The sequence below is a fragment of a genome, unplaced genomic scaffold, assembly GCF_019419815.1.
Source record: "Pyrus x bretschneideri cultivar Hongxiangsu unplaced genomic scaffold, Pyrus_bretschneideri_v1 Contig16, whole genome shotgun sequence".
Classification (NCBI taxonomy): Eukaryota; Viridiplantae; Streptophyta; class Magnoliopsida; order Rosales; family Rosaceae; genus Pyrus; species Pyrus x bretschneideri.
Window position 1 is genome coordinate 1,362,654 of NW_025999457.1, and position 15,062 is coordinate 1,377,715.

General features: G+C 37.9%; 1 protein-coding gene and 1 pseudogene across 1 annotated transcript; one reads left to right on the top strand and one right to left on the bottom strand.

The window, feature by feature from the left end:
• Window positions 1-3,364: 3,364 nt before the first annotated feature.
• Window positions 3,365-8,567, top strand: LOC103951173 (annotated as a pseudogene).
• Window positions 8,568-8,860: 293 nt separating this feature from the next.
• Window positions 8,861-14,711, bottom strand: LOC103951170 (TMV resistance protein N). Its single transcript, XM_048580818.1, has 7 exons — window positions 14,484-14,711; window positions 13,306-13,871; window positions 11,996-13,103; window positions 11,636-11,914; window positions 10,285-11,316; window positions 9,520-10,192; window positions 8,861-9,123 (listed from the first exon to the last, which is right to left on the bottom strand). Exons 2-6 carry the CDS (start codon window positions 13,827-13,829, stop codon window positions 9,638-9,640), a joined length of 3,498 nt encoding a protein of 1,165 aa, XP_048436775.1. The 5' UTR covers window positions 13,830-13,871; window positions 14,484-14,711; the 3' UTR covers window positions 8,861-9,123; window positions 9,520-9,637.
• Between the last annotated feature and the right edge of the window lie 351 nt (window positions 14,712-15,062).

The window sequence follows — 15,062 nt, forward strand, 5'->3', positions numbered from 1 at the left end:
AAGATTAAGGGAGGTTATGGGCAGCACAATCTCTCCACATCAAGGAGCTTTTGTTAAAGGCCGACAAATTTTGGATGCTGTCCTTATTGCAAATGAGGTGGTAGAAGAGGTAAGGCAGAAGAAAGAGGAGGGACTGGTGTTCAAAATCGATTTTGAAAAGGCTTATGATCATGTCGAGTGGAGATTTTTAGACGAAGTTTTACAAAGAAAAGGCTTTGGCAATAGATGGAGGAAATGGGTGCAGGGATGTCTAAATTCTGCAAATTTCTCCGTTTTGATCAATGGGAGGCCTAGGGGAAAATTTCATGCTTCAAGAGGTTTGAGACAAGGCGACCCATTGTCACCTTTTCTTTTTACCTTAGTAGTGGATGTCTTGAGTAGATTAATGGAGAAAGCTCAAGAAAACCATCTGATCAAAGGTTTAGGCATTGGGCAAGAAAGGGTGGAGATCTCTCATCTTCAATTTGCTGATAATACCATTTTCTTCTTGGCGGATGATGAGGAAGTTTGGAACAATTTATTAGAGGTGCTCAATTTATTTTGTACTGTTTCAGGGTTGAAAATCAACAAAGCAAAGTGTTCTTTGGCTGGAATAAACTCAGATTGTGAGAAATTAAAAAGGTTGGCAGATGCTTGGGGTTGTGAGATGGGTAGTTGGCCAATAAAGTACTTGGGTCTCCCTCTTGGGGGTAGGCCAAGAGCACTTACGTTTTGGGATCCAGTGGTAGAAAAAATGGAAAAAAGACTTCAAAGTTAGAAGAAGGCTTTCTTATCCAGAGGAGGCAGATTAACTTTGATTCAATCTGTTTTGGGAAGCTTGCCAATCTACTACATGTCCTTGTTCAAAATTCCTTGCGGGGTGATTGGACGCCTAGAAAAACTAATGAAAGGATTTCTTTGGGAGGGGTGGAGGAAGGAAAGAAAAACCACCTGGTGAAATGGGAGATAGTTACTAAAAGTAAGGAGGAAGGGGGTTTAGGTGTGGGGAATTTGAGGAATCAAAATGAAGCGTTATTGGCTAAGTGGTTGTGGAGATTCCCAAAGGAACCAAATTCTCTCTGGCACAAGGTGATAAGAAGCAAGTATGGGCTGCATGATAATGGGTGGAATGCAAATCCTCCATTACGGGGTTCAAGTCGAAGCCCCTGGAAAGATATTTCATGTGGTCTCCAATCGTTTCCACAATGTTGCAAGTTTGAGGTGGGCAACGGGGAGAGGGTGAGGTGTTGGGAGGATGGTTGGTTGGAAGGGGGACCATTGAAAGAACAATTTCCTAGATTATTCTTGTTATCGAGAATGCACAACCAGAACATCGCAAGTTTTGTGGATCTTTCTATCAATTCTTTGAGCTAGAATTTTGATTTTAGGAGAAATTTGAACGAGGTGGAGATAGAAGAGGCGGCTAGATTATTATAGAAAGTGGAAAATGTTCGCTTGTCTCAATCAAGAGCAGATTATAGAAGGTGGAAACTGGAATTATCAGGATTGTTCACTTGCAAATCCTATCGCTCTTTCTTGAGCAACAATGGGATTGTGCAACATTTTTTACCCTCTTCTCAGATTTGGAAATCAAAAGTTCCTCCGAAGGTCAAAGTTTTTGTGTGGCTAGTGGCTATTGGGAAGCTCAACACTTGTGATCAAATTCAAAGGAGAAGTCCTTTTATTTGCTTCTCTCCCCATTGGTGCAGTTTGTGTAAAGCTAAGGAGGAGAGTGTTAACCACATTTTTCTTCATTGTTCTTACACGATTCAACTGTGGCGGAAATTGTTTCAGGAGGTTAGAGTGAGTTGGGTCATTCCAAAGGGTTGTTTCGAGCTTCTAAGCACCAATTTTGAGGCTCTAGGAATTGGGAGGAAAGCTAAAGCTTTGTGGGGTTGTCTAGTGTTGGCAGTTTTTTGGAACATTTGGTTGGAGCTTAACAAAAGAATTTTTGAGGATTATACTGGTGTGGGGGTAGCAGATCTATGGAGAAGAGTAAGATATTGGGCAGCCTTCTAGGCTTCAGTTTCGAATGATTTTAAGAATTACTCTCTTTCTCACATATTTTGGGATATGTTAGCAGATGTAAAGTGATTTTGGTTGAGGTTTTCCTACTTGTAATCAAATCCTCTTGAGAGATTTTCTTGTTCTGTTCTTAGTGGATTTCTCATCCACTTCTGTGTATTTCACTTTTCTTTTTTAATAAACTGTTATAGTTTCTTCTCAAAAAAAAAATGTGGATGTAAAATATAAATTTCACCCATTCAACCTTTAAATCATATGAACAATCCAAAGTTCTAAAATTAAAAAAACACGTTTCCATTTGCCCTTAATCTTTGAGTCAGCCAAAAAAGGAGTTATTTCGCAAACCTTGACATTTAGACAAAGGTTACCATTAAAAACATCTATTTAATACCCCTGAATCCAATAACAACTGCTACACCGATGAACTAATATACCCATTTTTATTGTATACGAATTGGAACAGTGGAAGGTTACAAATTCCACACACATATGAATGCTAAATATATCACCCCTAGCAATTAGCAATATAAAATCTGATAAAAATAGTCAACCAAATCAGAAATCTTCTTTATTCCCCCTGATACCGGTTAGTATAGCAGCTTTTTTGCCCACTTCTCTTACTGATGTGGCATTTGGCCTTCAAAGAGATGATTCAATAGCAGTAGCACTCTTTCGTTTCAGTCGCGTTGACAACAAAGGGGTGTGCGGCCGTGTTCCGTCAAGCCATCGAGATGAGTGTGCCTCTTTGACAATTGATCAACAACATTGCCAAAGCTCATGGGGGTGTATCCGTATTTGGCGGAGTAGGTGAACGTACTCGTGAAGGAAATGATCTTTACATGGAAATGAAAGAATCTGGAGTAATTAATGAACAAACCCCTATTGACTGATAAAAGAGGACATAACCACATCAAGCACCACGAAATTTGGACACAAATGGTAAAAAACTGTGATTCTCCAACACTTGTAAATATAATGCATGCTATGCAGTTTAACTGGGGAATGTACAACTACTAAAAGTGATAAATTAGAACCACTGAAGTACAGGCAGGTATATTGTAATCCGATGAACCATCATTCTCCAAAATCTTCACTCTCCATGCATACAAGTGCTGCTTATGGAGACATTATATGATATACAAGTCTACAACTCATGATTTTGTTCTATATATTACTGAAGCTATACAAATTTCAGTAGTGCAACAACATGACTAAAAAAAATGTATGAATCTCTAAACACAAGAAACTGCTGATGATACATCTGTCATCATAGTAGATAAATCTGATTAACCATCTCTGAAATCTTCACTCTTCACGCATACCAGTGCTTCTGGAGACACTATATAATATACAAGTCTAAAACACATGATTTTCTTCTATATATTACTAAAGCTGTAAAAATTTCAATAATGCAACAACATGATTAAAAAAATGTATGAATCACTAAACACAAGAAACCGCTGATGATACATCTTTCATTAGATAAATCTGATCAACCATCATTTTCAGAAATCTTCACTCTTCATGCATACCAGTGCTTATGGAGACATTATATGATATAAGAGTCTAGAACTCATGATTTTCTTTTATATGGTACTGAAGCTATAAAAATTTCAGCAGTGCAACAACATGATTAAAAAAAATGAATGAATCCCTAAACATGAGAAAACCCTGATGTTACATCTTTCATCATATTAGATAAATCCTCTCACAGACGGATGTAAAAAGGAAAAGTGAAAAGAATGGCTATTTTAATTTATCATTCATTCTTAAAAGAACTTAGGTTAGCAGATTTTGATATTTCATGGTTAGACTGCAAAAAGAACCAAAAAAATCTATATTTAAAATAAAAGCATCATTCCAATTGATTAACCCTCTCAGGCGAGATTTGCATGAATATAACGGAGAGAGAAAAAAATTCCAATTTAAAATGTGCTCTAAAGCTGCTTAATCAATTCACGAACAGAGACATCATAATTTCTTTTGTTTTTAGATGACCTATAGCATCACCATATATTGGGCTATTAGGGAACAAAAGCACTTAAATGAAAGTTACAAGTTTACTAGGTAAGAAAAACACAAACTATTGGTTCACAGTTGCCTGCTGAGTACTGAGAACTAGTATTCTTGGCTTTTTACAACATTGGGCTTGACTGGTCTCAGCATTGTACTTTTTAAAATTTTAAAGTCTTTTTTTTTATTTTTTAAAGTCTTTTTAAGTCTTTTTTAACCTTTTTTATTGCAAATCTACTTCTAAAACTCTAGAAATGCACTACAAGACACCAAACAAGGGATTTTTAAAATGACATTTTGAAAATTTGAAAATTCTATCACACGTATTGCATCTAGTCATTTTTAAGTCCCTGTCTCATTGTTGTAAAGAACTCCCAACAAATTTAGCTTAAGTTCCATGGATTTTTAAGGTCCCTCATCCAAACATAGGGTAAACACTGCCTGTGGATGATGGTCTTCAAAGTTCCACGAAACCTAGGCTACACCTTTCAGAAATGCACTACAAAAAAGGAGATAGAGGGGCTTGAAAATGACTAGATGCAAAACATTTGATAGAACTTTCAAATGACACCATGCAAATCTTTTGTTGCGTGTATTTAAGCTGCACTTGTAGTGTTATAGTGGTAACTTTGTAGTGCTTTAGTAGTTCATCAGTAGTGTTCTTGTAGTGTATTTTTAACAATTAAGTCTAAAGTTTGTCCCTCATTCAAACATAGAACAACACACCCGTGACAACTCTAAGTTTTATACAAAAACACTTCAAGAGCTCAATTGAAGGGAGAAAAAAAAAACTTCGTCTATCCACTTGTCATGCTCGAATTGATTCTTAGTTGTGAAACCCTTTCTCCATCATCAACTCGGTTGGGTTTTCTTTTTCCTTTTTTAACTATTGGGTTTGAAGTGTTTTCAAGTACCATCATCTTCCAGGATAATATATACCCACTGAATTCGTTACTCTCTTATAAGTTTCGGAAAATAACCAAATAGTTTCAAAATGAAAGCGAAAATATGGTACAGCACATGCGTACTGCAGATATGACATAGTCAAAATATGGTACAGCATATACACCAGTCCCTACGTATTTACACAGTCAAAATCAATAAAATTAACATAATGAACCATTGTTGAATGCCATCGTCACTAAAGCGCAGTATAACATATGTCAAATCTACCGCTTTCCCGGTAAAACCAACAGCTTTATGGCCACAAAACTTAAAGGAGGAAACCAATCAACAAAGTTCAAAAGCTAAAAGGTTTTCACTTTGCCGAAGGCACAAACCCAGATCATCCCCACTTCACTCTCAAAATCTTTACTTCAAAAAAAGCTTCACTTTGCCCTAAAATTCGATGATTCTACTCCCTCAAACACCCCACCAGACAGTTCCTACTAACTTAACCTAGGCCCATTCAAGTCTACTAATAATTAGCAGATCCAAACTTTCAAAAAGCAAAGTTCAAAAACTCAAACAAAAACTACAAAATTCAATTGAAAAATTGCAAGAAAAATGAACTTGGAATTGGGCAAAGGAACATACCATAGTTTGCTAGTAGGTCAGGAGTCCAACATGCAAGTCGAATCCCCTCAATTTCCAGAGAAGATATAGGGTTGAACTCAAGACACCTGCTTACACTGAAGTGAGTTCCTAATTACTGTTTCACAAGAGAGGGTAGCTTGTGTCGAAACTGCTTCCGCAAGAAGCAATGGGGAGCTTTCAATGGAACTTTTGAAAGGCCTAAATTACCCCCTATGTGATTTACAAATTACAGCACTTACCCTAACTCTACTCTCTTTGGCGTCTGGGGAGCATACTAGATTTTGCTATGCGTTTCTCTCCTGGCGTCAAGTTGTTGCTGCCAAAGCTCTCTGCTTCCAATGGCCGCCAACAATCCGTCCCAGCTACTCCCATCAGGTTTGCCCACTCTTTTCCTCTTATTCTGCTTTCGGTATTTTCTCGAGAAAATTAATCGGAAAATGAGAGGTTTTTTCCTGAAAAATACGCAGAGTTGATCGACCGGTGCATGGGTGATAATGAAGGGAGACAAGGAGCTCGTAGGAACTCTGAGGGGTTTCGATGTTTACGTCAACATGGTCCTCGAAGACGTCACTGAATGGTATGATTCACTCTCTCAGTTCTTGTTGCATAATGTAGCCCGAAACCCTAGCATTTGGGGGGTTTTTTTACTCGGTTTCTCGACAAGTGTGAATCCTTATTTCTGTGAATGCTTCAATTTTTAGATTTATTAATAGGAAACTTATACAAAGAACAATACAGTTGGAAGTTAATCAAACAGAATTGTCTTTATTAGTATTTCAGTTAGAAAATTGATGGGGGAAAACAGTTTGTTGGAGAAGTCCGAATCGAGCTCTTCCAAGTAATAGTCAGTACAATTCATCGAACCTCAGTAATCTCTTATTATGATGTCGATTCTCTGGGATCATCCAGAGGGGGGTTATGTGAGCCTTCCGGAGCCATCCTCGGTGTCAAAAGAATCGTTCATCACTGTGAAATTCGATACCAGGTTTGATCCTATGATTGCTGACATCAATGGTTACCACATTGGTATTGATGTGAACACGGTTGTGTGTGTTGCCTGTGTTGATGTTGTTTCAAGAGGAATTGATTTGACAAGTGGGGGGGAGATTACTGCTTGATGGAGTACAGAGATGCTGTCAAGATGATTCGGCTTGGGTCGGATACTCATCAACTAGGCCTCCAACGCCTCTTCTTGTTGCTCAGATTGACCTCTCCAACAAGTTCAAGGAGTTCATGCGTGTCGGTTTCTCTGCCTGGAATGGGCAGGGCTCTTCAATTCACATTGTTGACAGGTAGAGATTCAAGACTTTCGGATCTCTTCCAACTGGGATTACTACGGATGCGTTTGAACAAGGGGACTGCTTCACGTGCTCTTCACCACAAGATCCAATTACCAAAAGTAGCCCAGAAAATCCAGTAATCTCTTATTATGATGTCGATTCTCTGGGATCATCCTGGAGGGGGTATGTGAGCTTTCCGGAGCCATCCTCGGTGTCGAAAGAATCGTTCATCACCATGAAATCCGATACCAGGTTTGATCCTATGGTTACTGACATCAATGGTTACCACATTGGTATATTGATGCGAACATGGTTGTGTATGTTGCTTGTGTTGATGTTGTTTTGAGAGGAATTGATTTGACAAGTGGGAGGGAGATTACTGCTTGATTGAGTACAGAGATGCTGTCAAGATGATTCGGGTTTGGGGTCAGATACTCGTCAACTAGGCCTCCAACGCCTCTTCTTGTTGCTCAAATTGACCTGTCCAACCAGTTCAAGGAGTTCATGCGTGTCGGTTTCTCTGCCTTAAATGGGCAGGGCTCTTAAAGTTCTGACAAGTTTGTTTCTTGCGGATATAAGATCAGCTACAATGGGGTTTAACTGAAACAGGGTATTGGGGAAGGGGCATCAGCTAAGGTTTATAAAGGGTCTCTGCACCCTTGTTGGAGAAGTGGCAATAAAAAGGTTTGAGAGGGCTGATGGGATTGGTAGTCTGCATCATCCTTTTACCACGGAGTTTGCAACTATGGTGGGTTGTTTGCGGCATAAGAATCTGATTCAGCTTCATGGGTGGTGATGTGAGGGTAATGAGTTAGTCCTGGTGTACGAGTACATTGCCCAACGGAAGCCTCAACAAAGTTCTCCACAAAAGCTTCAATTCAGCAGATGTCCTATCCTGGAAGCAAAGACTTGATATGGTTCTCGGAGTCGCTTTTGCTCTTGCATATCTTCACGAGGAGTGTGAGAGGCAAATAATTCACAGAGATGTTAAAACATGCAACATAATGCTCGATGCAGATTTTAATGCCAAACTAGGGGATTTTGGTCTAGCAGAAGTGTATTGAGCACAGTTCCATCATTGCAAGAGAAGCAACTATACCAGCTGGAACAATGGGATATCTTGCTCTGGAATACGTTTATTCAGGTGTTCCAACAGTAAAAACTGATGTTTACAGCTTTGGTGTGGTGGTGTTAGAGGTGGCAACGGGAAGAAAGCCGGTGGAGGATGATGGAACAGTGGTTTCTGATTGGGTTTGAAGCATGTGGGAAAAGGGAAAACTGATTGAAACTGCTGATCTGAGGTTTATGGGGAAGTTTGATATGGTAGAAAGGGAGAGGATGCTGATGACTGGGCTTGCTTGTGTGCGCCCAAACCATGTGAAGAGGGCAACGGTGAAGGAAGCTGCCACCAAGAAAACCAAGGGTAAGCCTTCGCCCTGTTTTCCTGATGACTGAAGAAATCCCATTTTGCTGTGGTGTTCGGCCAAGTCTCGAACTTGATGATGTACAATATCTTACTCCAAAGAGCCACTTTGGCAAGGATTAGTTGCTCGTAGCAGATCAAGTAACCTCATAATTAGTAGGATTTCATTGCAGTTTGTAATAGAGAAACTAGGAGCTTCTTGTTGACTGGGGAACTTGAGGAACCCCTCAGGTGCTTCAGTTAATTTGCAGATTTTGTAGTCTGAAATGTGTTTGATGTCTTATAGTAATGAAATGCTCTGTTTCCTTGTCTGTTTTATTACGATTGACATGGTCTCAAGTATTTTGTTATTAGCTGACGGATTTAATTATTCAAATGATGTTCGGAAGATTAAGTTTCGTGTTTCATCCAAATATTCCTTTTGAATTTTGTACCTGGTACAGCAGCTACATAGTATTGGCATGTTCTAAAAATTCACTGACTAGATGTATACTGATTTACGGGTTTGTCTGGTTTTTGCGGAAGGGCCCTTCGGAAACCGAACAGAAAAAGTATTGCAGTTTCTGGACTGCACAACCAGTTTCCATTAGTTACAAAAACTAACTGAAACAAGTCAATTCTTCCTTTCTATAAAAATTTGAAATTCTTTGAAATTCAACATTAAAGGTGTTTTCAGAAAATAAACCTCAAGATTAGCAATGACAGCAGGCAAGATAAATCACATTGGTGATCAGAAACCTGTGGTTCATTCTTGTACAAGGAAGAAACATAGAGGCCAACTGAACGGCTCTAGGATGGTACTCGTACTTTAAGTCCGGCTCCTCCTATTCTTCCCAAGCTTATGATGGGGACTGGTTTTACAGTGAACTGAAATGAAATTAAGAAATGAAAAACTCTTTGTTAGTGTTAGATGTCTCTGTTAGATTTGTTATTGGCACATTACAAGCTCGATATCAAATACTAAATCAATCTTCTTTGGAAATTGTTATTGGAACTCTAAAAATCTCATTTTACACTCTAAACTTTCTATAAGTAGAAAGAAAAATATACTTATGAAGAGTGTAAAATGAGATTTTTTGAATGCTAATAACAGTTCCTCTTCTTAATGCAATCAGCAAAAGTCTTGACACATCAACATTCTTATCCACTCGCCTTTCAATAAATATGGCCATCTTAATATATATAGCTTGTGGGATTTGAGTCCATTGACTAAAATATTTTTAAAGACAATTAAGCTGATGGGATAAACCGACGATGACTTACCTGCATTTATTATAAGATGGTGACTTAACAATGCCTTTTGTAGATTTGTTTTCTGCCGTTGAAACTAGCACTTCCAGGTCACTTAGAGCTGTCTTGTCACGATATTCATGTATTTGTTTCAGGATTTTGTCATTGGTTGAGTTCTTCCAAATCTTGCTTGTACTTGGTTGAGTTTTTCCAAATCTTGCTTGTACAGCAAACGAGCCCCACACTTCTTCACATAATTCAAGTATACTTTTGCTTCTCCCATTAAGTCTGCTTGTGCTACTTCCCTTCTAACACCACCATTAAAGTAAGTTTCGAATAAAAACACATGTTCACAACAATCTCGACGACGCAAATAAAACACATGTTCACAACAATCTCGACGAGGCAAATAGAATACCCAAAGGTGTTCTGACTCAAGAGACCTTATTTTTTTTGTACAAATCCCAGGGCTATCCATAAAAGATAAACACCGAATTTCGAAATAATCATTGGGATGAAGAGCAGCTAGAATGGCCGAGTATTGGTTAAGATCTTGAAAAAGAACGCAAAAAGCAATCCCCAACCAGTTGGTACATGATGGTGGAGGAAGCTCCACATTTACTGAATGTCCCACACTCTGAATACTGAACCACTCTGGAATTTCACTTCCAGGGCATAGCATACCTCTCATAAAATATGAGATTCCCTGTAGCAGAAGAAATATCAATTATTTAGAGGGAGAGAGAGAGAGAGGGAGAGAGAAGATCAATTATTTAGAGAGAGAGAGAGAGAGAGTACTTGTTGATCAGTGGCAAATTTTAGAACCCTTGAGAGTATTGTATTAATCCAGCCTTCATCTGGAACCAATGCTATGCAATTCAGGCAAGTGATATTAAAATCATACAAATTGGCGAATCTGCTGTTCAACTTGGATGGATCTGACAAACTTCGCAAGGAAGTACAATTGTCTACATCTACATGTAATTTGCTATTAGATGGAAGAGGTGGCAATTTTTGAAGGCTTTTGCACCTCTCCAGATCAAGATACGAAAGCTTAGAAAGGCGTCTAATGCTTTCAGGTAGACTGACGAAATTATTTCCACTAAGATCCAATCTTTCCAGAAAGGACAAGCAGCCAATATCATCGGGGATATCTCCTTCACAGAGTTTACAATCTTTTAGAGATAACTCTGTTAACTCTGTCAAAGAGCATAAACTATTTAGAGAAGACAACACCAAATTCAAACAAGGAGGATCAGGACGACTCTTTCCAAGTCCTAGTAAGCGGAGAAGGCCCCACCCCTCCCTTGCTTTAGCATCCGATCCGTTACATAAGTGATCCATGTCTCCTGGGAGTTTGCCAATTTTTGAGCATCCTTGCATTTGGAGTCTTCTAAGATACTTTAAATTACAAATAGACCTTGGAAGGTTCAAGAGATATGAGCAACCAACTAGACACAACTCTTGAAGGCCAACCAAATGTCCAATTGATGAAGTTATTTTCTCTATCGGAGTCGCAGTTAAGTCAATCGAGGACACATTCTTCATCTGCTCCCCAAATTCTGGAATCTTTTTCACATCTGAGTTGCTAAGACTTAAAAATTCAAGAGAATCCATTTTAAGCTCACTTGGGAGGCTCTCAAGTTTTGAGCAGCAAGTAAAATTCAAAAATTCAAGTTTTTTAAGATGTGCAATAGACGGGTGTATCTCAACTAAATTGAAACAACCTCGAAGATTCAACTTCACAAGATTTGGAACACCACTAAAATCCGGGGTACTCTTCAATTTACTTGAGTTGCTAAGATCAATCCATCTCAAGTTGGGCAAGTCCTGTACAACACCGATAACATTCAGATCATATAAATAAATAAATGATTATTTTGTAAATTAAATAGCATTTATTCAAGGATGAATAATAATTAAGTACTCACTAGTGTACTCTATATACTCATTTTTGTTTTGGTTCGTGTTCTTTGTTTATAAAGCTCAAGAAAAATTAAATAACATGTCTATTATTTTTTAAAATAATAAAATATACTTATCCAAAAAGTGAGTACTGATTAGTCAGTACGCAAGTAGTATCTTTTTATTCAACACTACTCTCATCACTTTTTTTTTTTTTTTTTAATGGTAAAAATACTACTTTTACCTCTTTTCCCTCCCATAACCGAACAAGACTGCTTCCATGCATGTGAAGTTCAGTAAGGAGGCGCATGTTGGTTCGAAGAAAATTAGAAGGATATTGAAACCAGATTATAATTCTCAATGACCACGGAAGAAATTTAGGAGCTGAAGAAAAGGTCGAACTCAAATTATCGATTATCAAAATCCTCAGTCTATCCATCTTAGAGAAGGCTTCCCAATTCCACTGGAGTCCCCATTCTCTTCTAGGCAAGTGTACTGATATGACTTCAATTGCACTCGAACCCTGACAATTAAGAAAAAAGGACAAATTAATTTCACATTCAAGTATAATAGTGTCAAAAGTTCTTTCAAACTTGGTATTTACCGTATTGGTCGTGAATACATGAGAAATGTCATCGTAAAGCCACAACCTACTACGTAAGCCAGGCTCTTTAGACTTGTGGCCAATAATTGTCCATGCCATTTCTTGTATCAAATCATGCATCTGTATGCATTTTTCATGATCTTGATAGAGGATCGATCTCTCAATTAGAACATCTATCACAATACGGCTAGAGATTCCAAAAGAATTAGAACTATCTAGACTTTCAATTACACGCTCCGTGTAATACCCTTTGTAGAAACATGCAACATCGAGAAAAATGCTCTTCTCCCACTCTTCTAGTCCATCATAACTTATTTTAAGTTTATCAAAAATAGTTGGATTAGGAATTTTTGACAGATTATCCCGAACACTATGCCAAGCATCTAGCCCTCTCTTAAACAAAGCCGATCCCAAAGTTTCAAGAGCTAATGGAAGGCCTCCAGCATGATTAATGAAATACTTAGACAGTTCCAAAAAACCTTCCTCGGGTTGGTCTTTTTTAAAGGCATGCAGGCTAAAGAGCTTAAGTGCTTCGGCATCATTCAACCCCTGCACCTTATACGATGTTGCAATATCATGTTGGACTAGCAAACGCTGATTCCTAGTTGTAACGATAATTCTACTCCCCATACCAAACCAACCTTGATTTCCAGCCAATACTTGGAGCTGCTTTAATTCATCCACATCATCAAGTACGAGAAGAACCTTTTTATTGTGTAAGAACTTCTCAGTGAGAATGCTTACGTGCTCTTCATCCCAATTTCCTGCGATCCCTTCCTTCAAGAACGCTAAAAGAAGTTTTTTTGCAAGATCAACCATACCATTTTTTGCATAAACCTCTCTAACATTGACAAGAAAACAATGAACTTCAAAATGATGGCAGATTTTACCATAAACTAGCTTAGCAACGGTTGTCTTGCCTATGCCACCCATCCCCGTTATCCCGATAAAGCGAACATCATTGGCATCATGAGCTAATAGCAAACTTAGTTGCTCGAATGCATAATCAGTTCCGACAAACTTCCGTGAAGAATCTGATGGTATGAATGTAGCTTGCACTTTCCGCCAGACACGATTGACGATTTTTTCGATAAGCTCTCTTTCAGATCTACAAGGAAGAAAAGAAAAGTATAATAAGCAATCAATGGAAGATAAACAGAGCATTTGTACTTTTCATCTCCCTGCTGGGAGTGGAGCTTTTGGTGGCTCCTCTGTTTTACTCCTTGTTGTTAATGAAGTTCAGCTTTATCACAAAAAAAAAAAAAAAAAAAGAAACAGATATGGGAAATTAATTGTCCGTGCATGCTTACTTAAAATTCTTCAAATGCCACCCAGAAAATTTGGATATTTTTTTCAAATCAGCTCTCCACTGGGTCACCTTCTTTTTGTCTTCGGTAGTGATGAACTTTTCTTCATGATCCGCGAAGGCTTTGGCAAAACATCCCCGTTGATTTCCAACGTCAGATGGATCCATATCATAAAAGACCGGCAGAACTGAGTCCCTGCCTTCCATGCATTGAAGAATGGTTGTGAGTTCGTCTAAGCACCATTTGGAAGAAGCATAGTTTGGCGAGAGAACAACGATTGCTATATGCGATTCTTTGATCGCACTTGGGAGCTCAAGAGGAATACTTTTTCCTTCTTCAAGCTCTCGATCGTCAAAGAAAGTTGTAATTCCTTGGCACTTGCACAATTCATGGTATAGATGGGATACAAAACCCTTGCGGGTGTCTACACCCCTGAAACTCAAAAACACATCATACTTCCATCGAGGAGCTGATTCATTTGAATAAAAAGATGCAGAGGTTCTTTGGGTGCTCAAAGTCAATGCCATCAGAAAACACAGTTGCTGTAAATCGGGTACTGCAAACAATAACTGAATGAACAAGCAAAATGATAGAAGATCAATGTTTTAAAATTTAAAAAAAAAATTAAGTGATAATAAACAATTAGGCAATTAGCAAACTCACTCGCTCAAAAAATTCCATACTCTCGAGTACTCTAAAAATGAAGTGATATTAAGTGATATTAAGAGAGGAACTGTTAAACAATTAGCAATACTCACTCGCTCTCTCTTTTGTATAAAGTGATATTAAGAGAGGAACTGGTTTTGATTAATTTCACTTTGAAGTTTTGATCACACTAACCAACGGTTAAACGATCTTTGTTTGATCGCTTTGGTCAAGGGGATTACTACTAAAAAATAGAGCAAAACCATTTAATCAAACTAAACTACAAGTTCATTGCACCATATTGGTTTCATTTGACTGATTTGAATGTTCATCACATAAGTAAAAAGATAAACTTCGATTAAAAGGGAAAAATAATTACTAATTTAGTGAGAAAATGGGTTCTGCAAACAAAAACAGTAGTCAATGAAGTAGTGAAACAAAAATGAGCAGTTAAAAAGAAAATAGAAACTTTAAATCTTGTTTTCGTAATTGAAAATGTATATTAAGCGAAAGAGATTAAGGAATCAGAGAATTACCAGAAAAACAAAATACAGGATCAACACAAGCTTGCACAGGCAGAGAAAAGTGACAAATGGCAAGGAAAGAAGCAGAAAAATCGCACTAAAATTCTCACAACAAAGTTGTAGGAATAGAGGAAATTCACAGAGGTAGGAAAGGACATAAATGGGAGGGAGATGGACAATTGAGTGCTTATATTGGTAGTGGAGGTGGTGGGGACCACACGGTTCAGTATAGGTGATATTGTCAGACGATGACTTATTTACAAAGAAAAGTTCGTATGACTGTTGAACCAAATAGGAGTAAAAGAACCAAAATTTTAAGATGATTTATGGTAAATTATTTAACGATTTAAACATTTGGAGTATCTCATTCTCGAGTACCGTTAAATTTCAAACAATTACTAATGGTCCCAAAAAAAAAACAGAGAAGCTAAGAAATGATTAAATGATCTCAGTTTGATCGCTTTGACCGATGCTTACTGTTGAATTTAGTGATTCATTCTGATTGGGCCGTTTATTTTGGCTCAATTGATTGGCTGTTTTAATAGCTCCATATGAAAGCCAATAGATTTTTCAATGTAACCATAGTGATAC

Bases quoted from the DNA above. Each gene is read 5' to 3' on its own strand.
- LOC103951170 (XM_048580818.1), bottom strand. From the start codon at position 13,829: ATGGCATTGACTTTGAGCACCCAAAGAACCTCTGCATCTTTTTATTCA. The intron at 13,104-13,305 runs GTAAGCATGCAC...TCTTCCTTGTAG, and splicing joins TGGCATTTGAAGAATTTTAA to ATCTGAAAGAGAGCTTATCG. The intron at 10,193-10,284 runs GTACTCTCTCTC...CTTCTGCTACAG, and splicing joins AATTTGCCACTGATCAACAA to GGAATCTCATATTTTATGAG.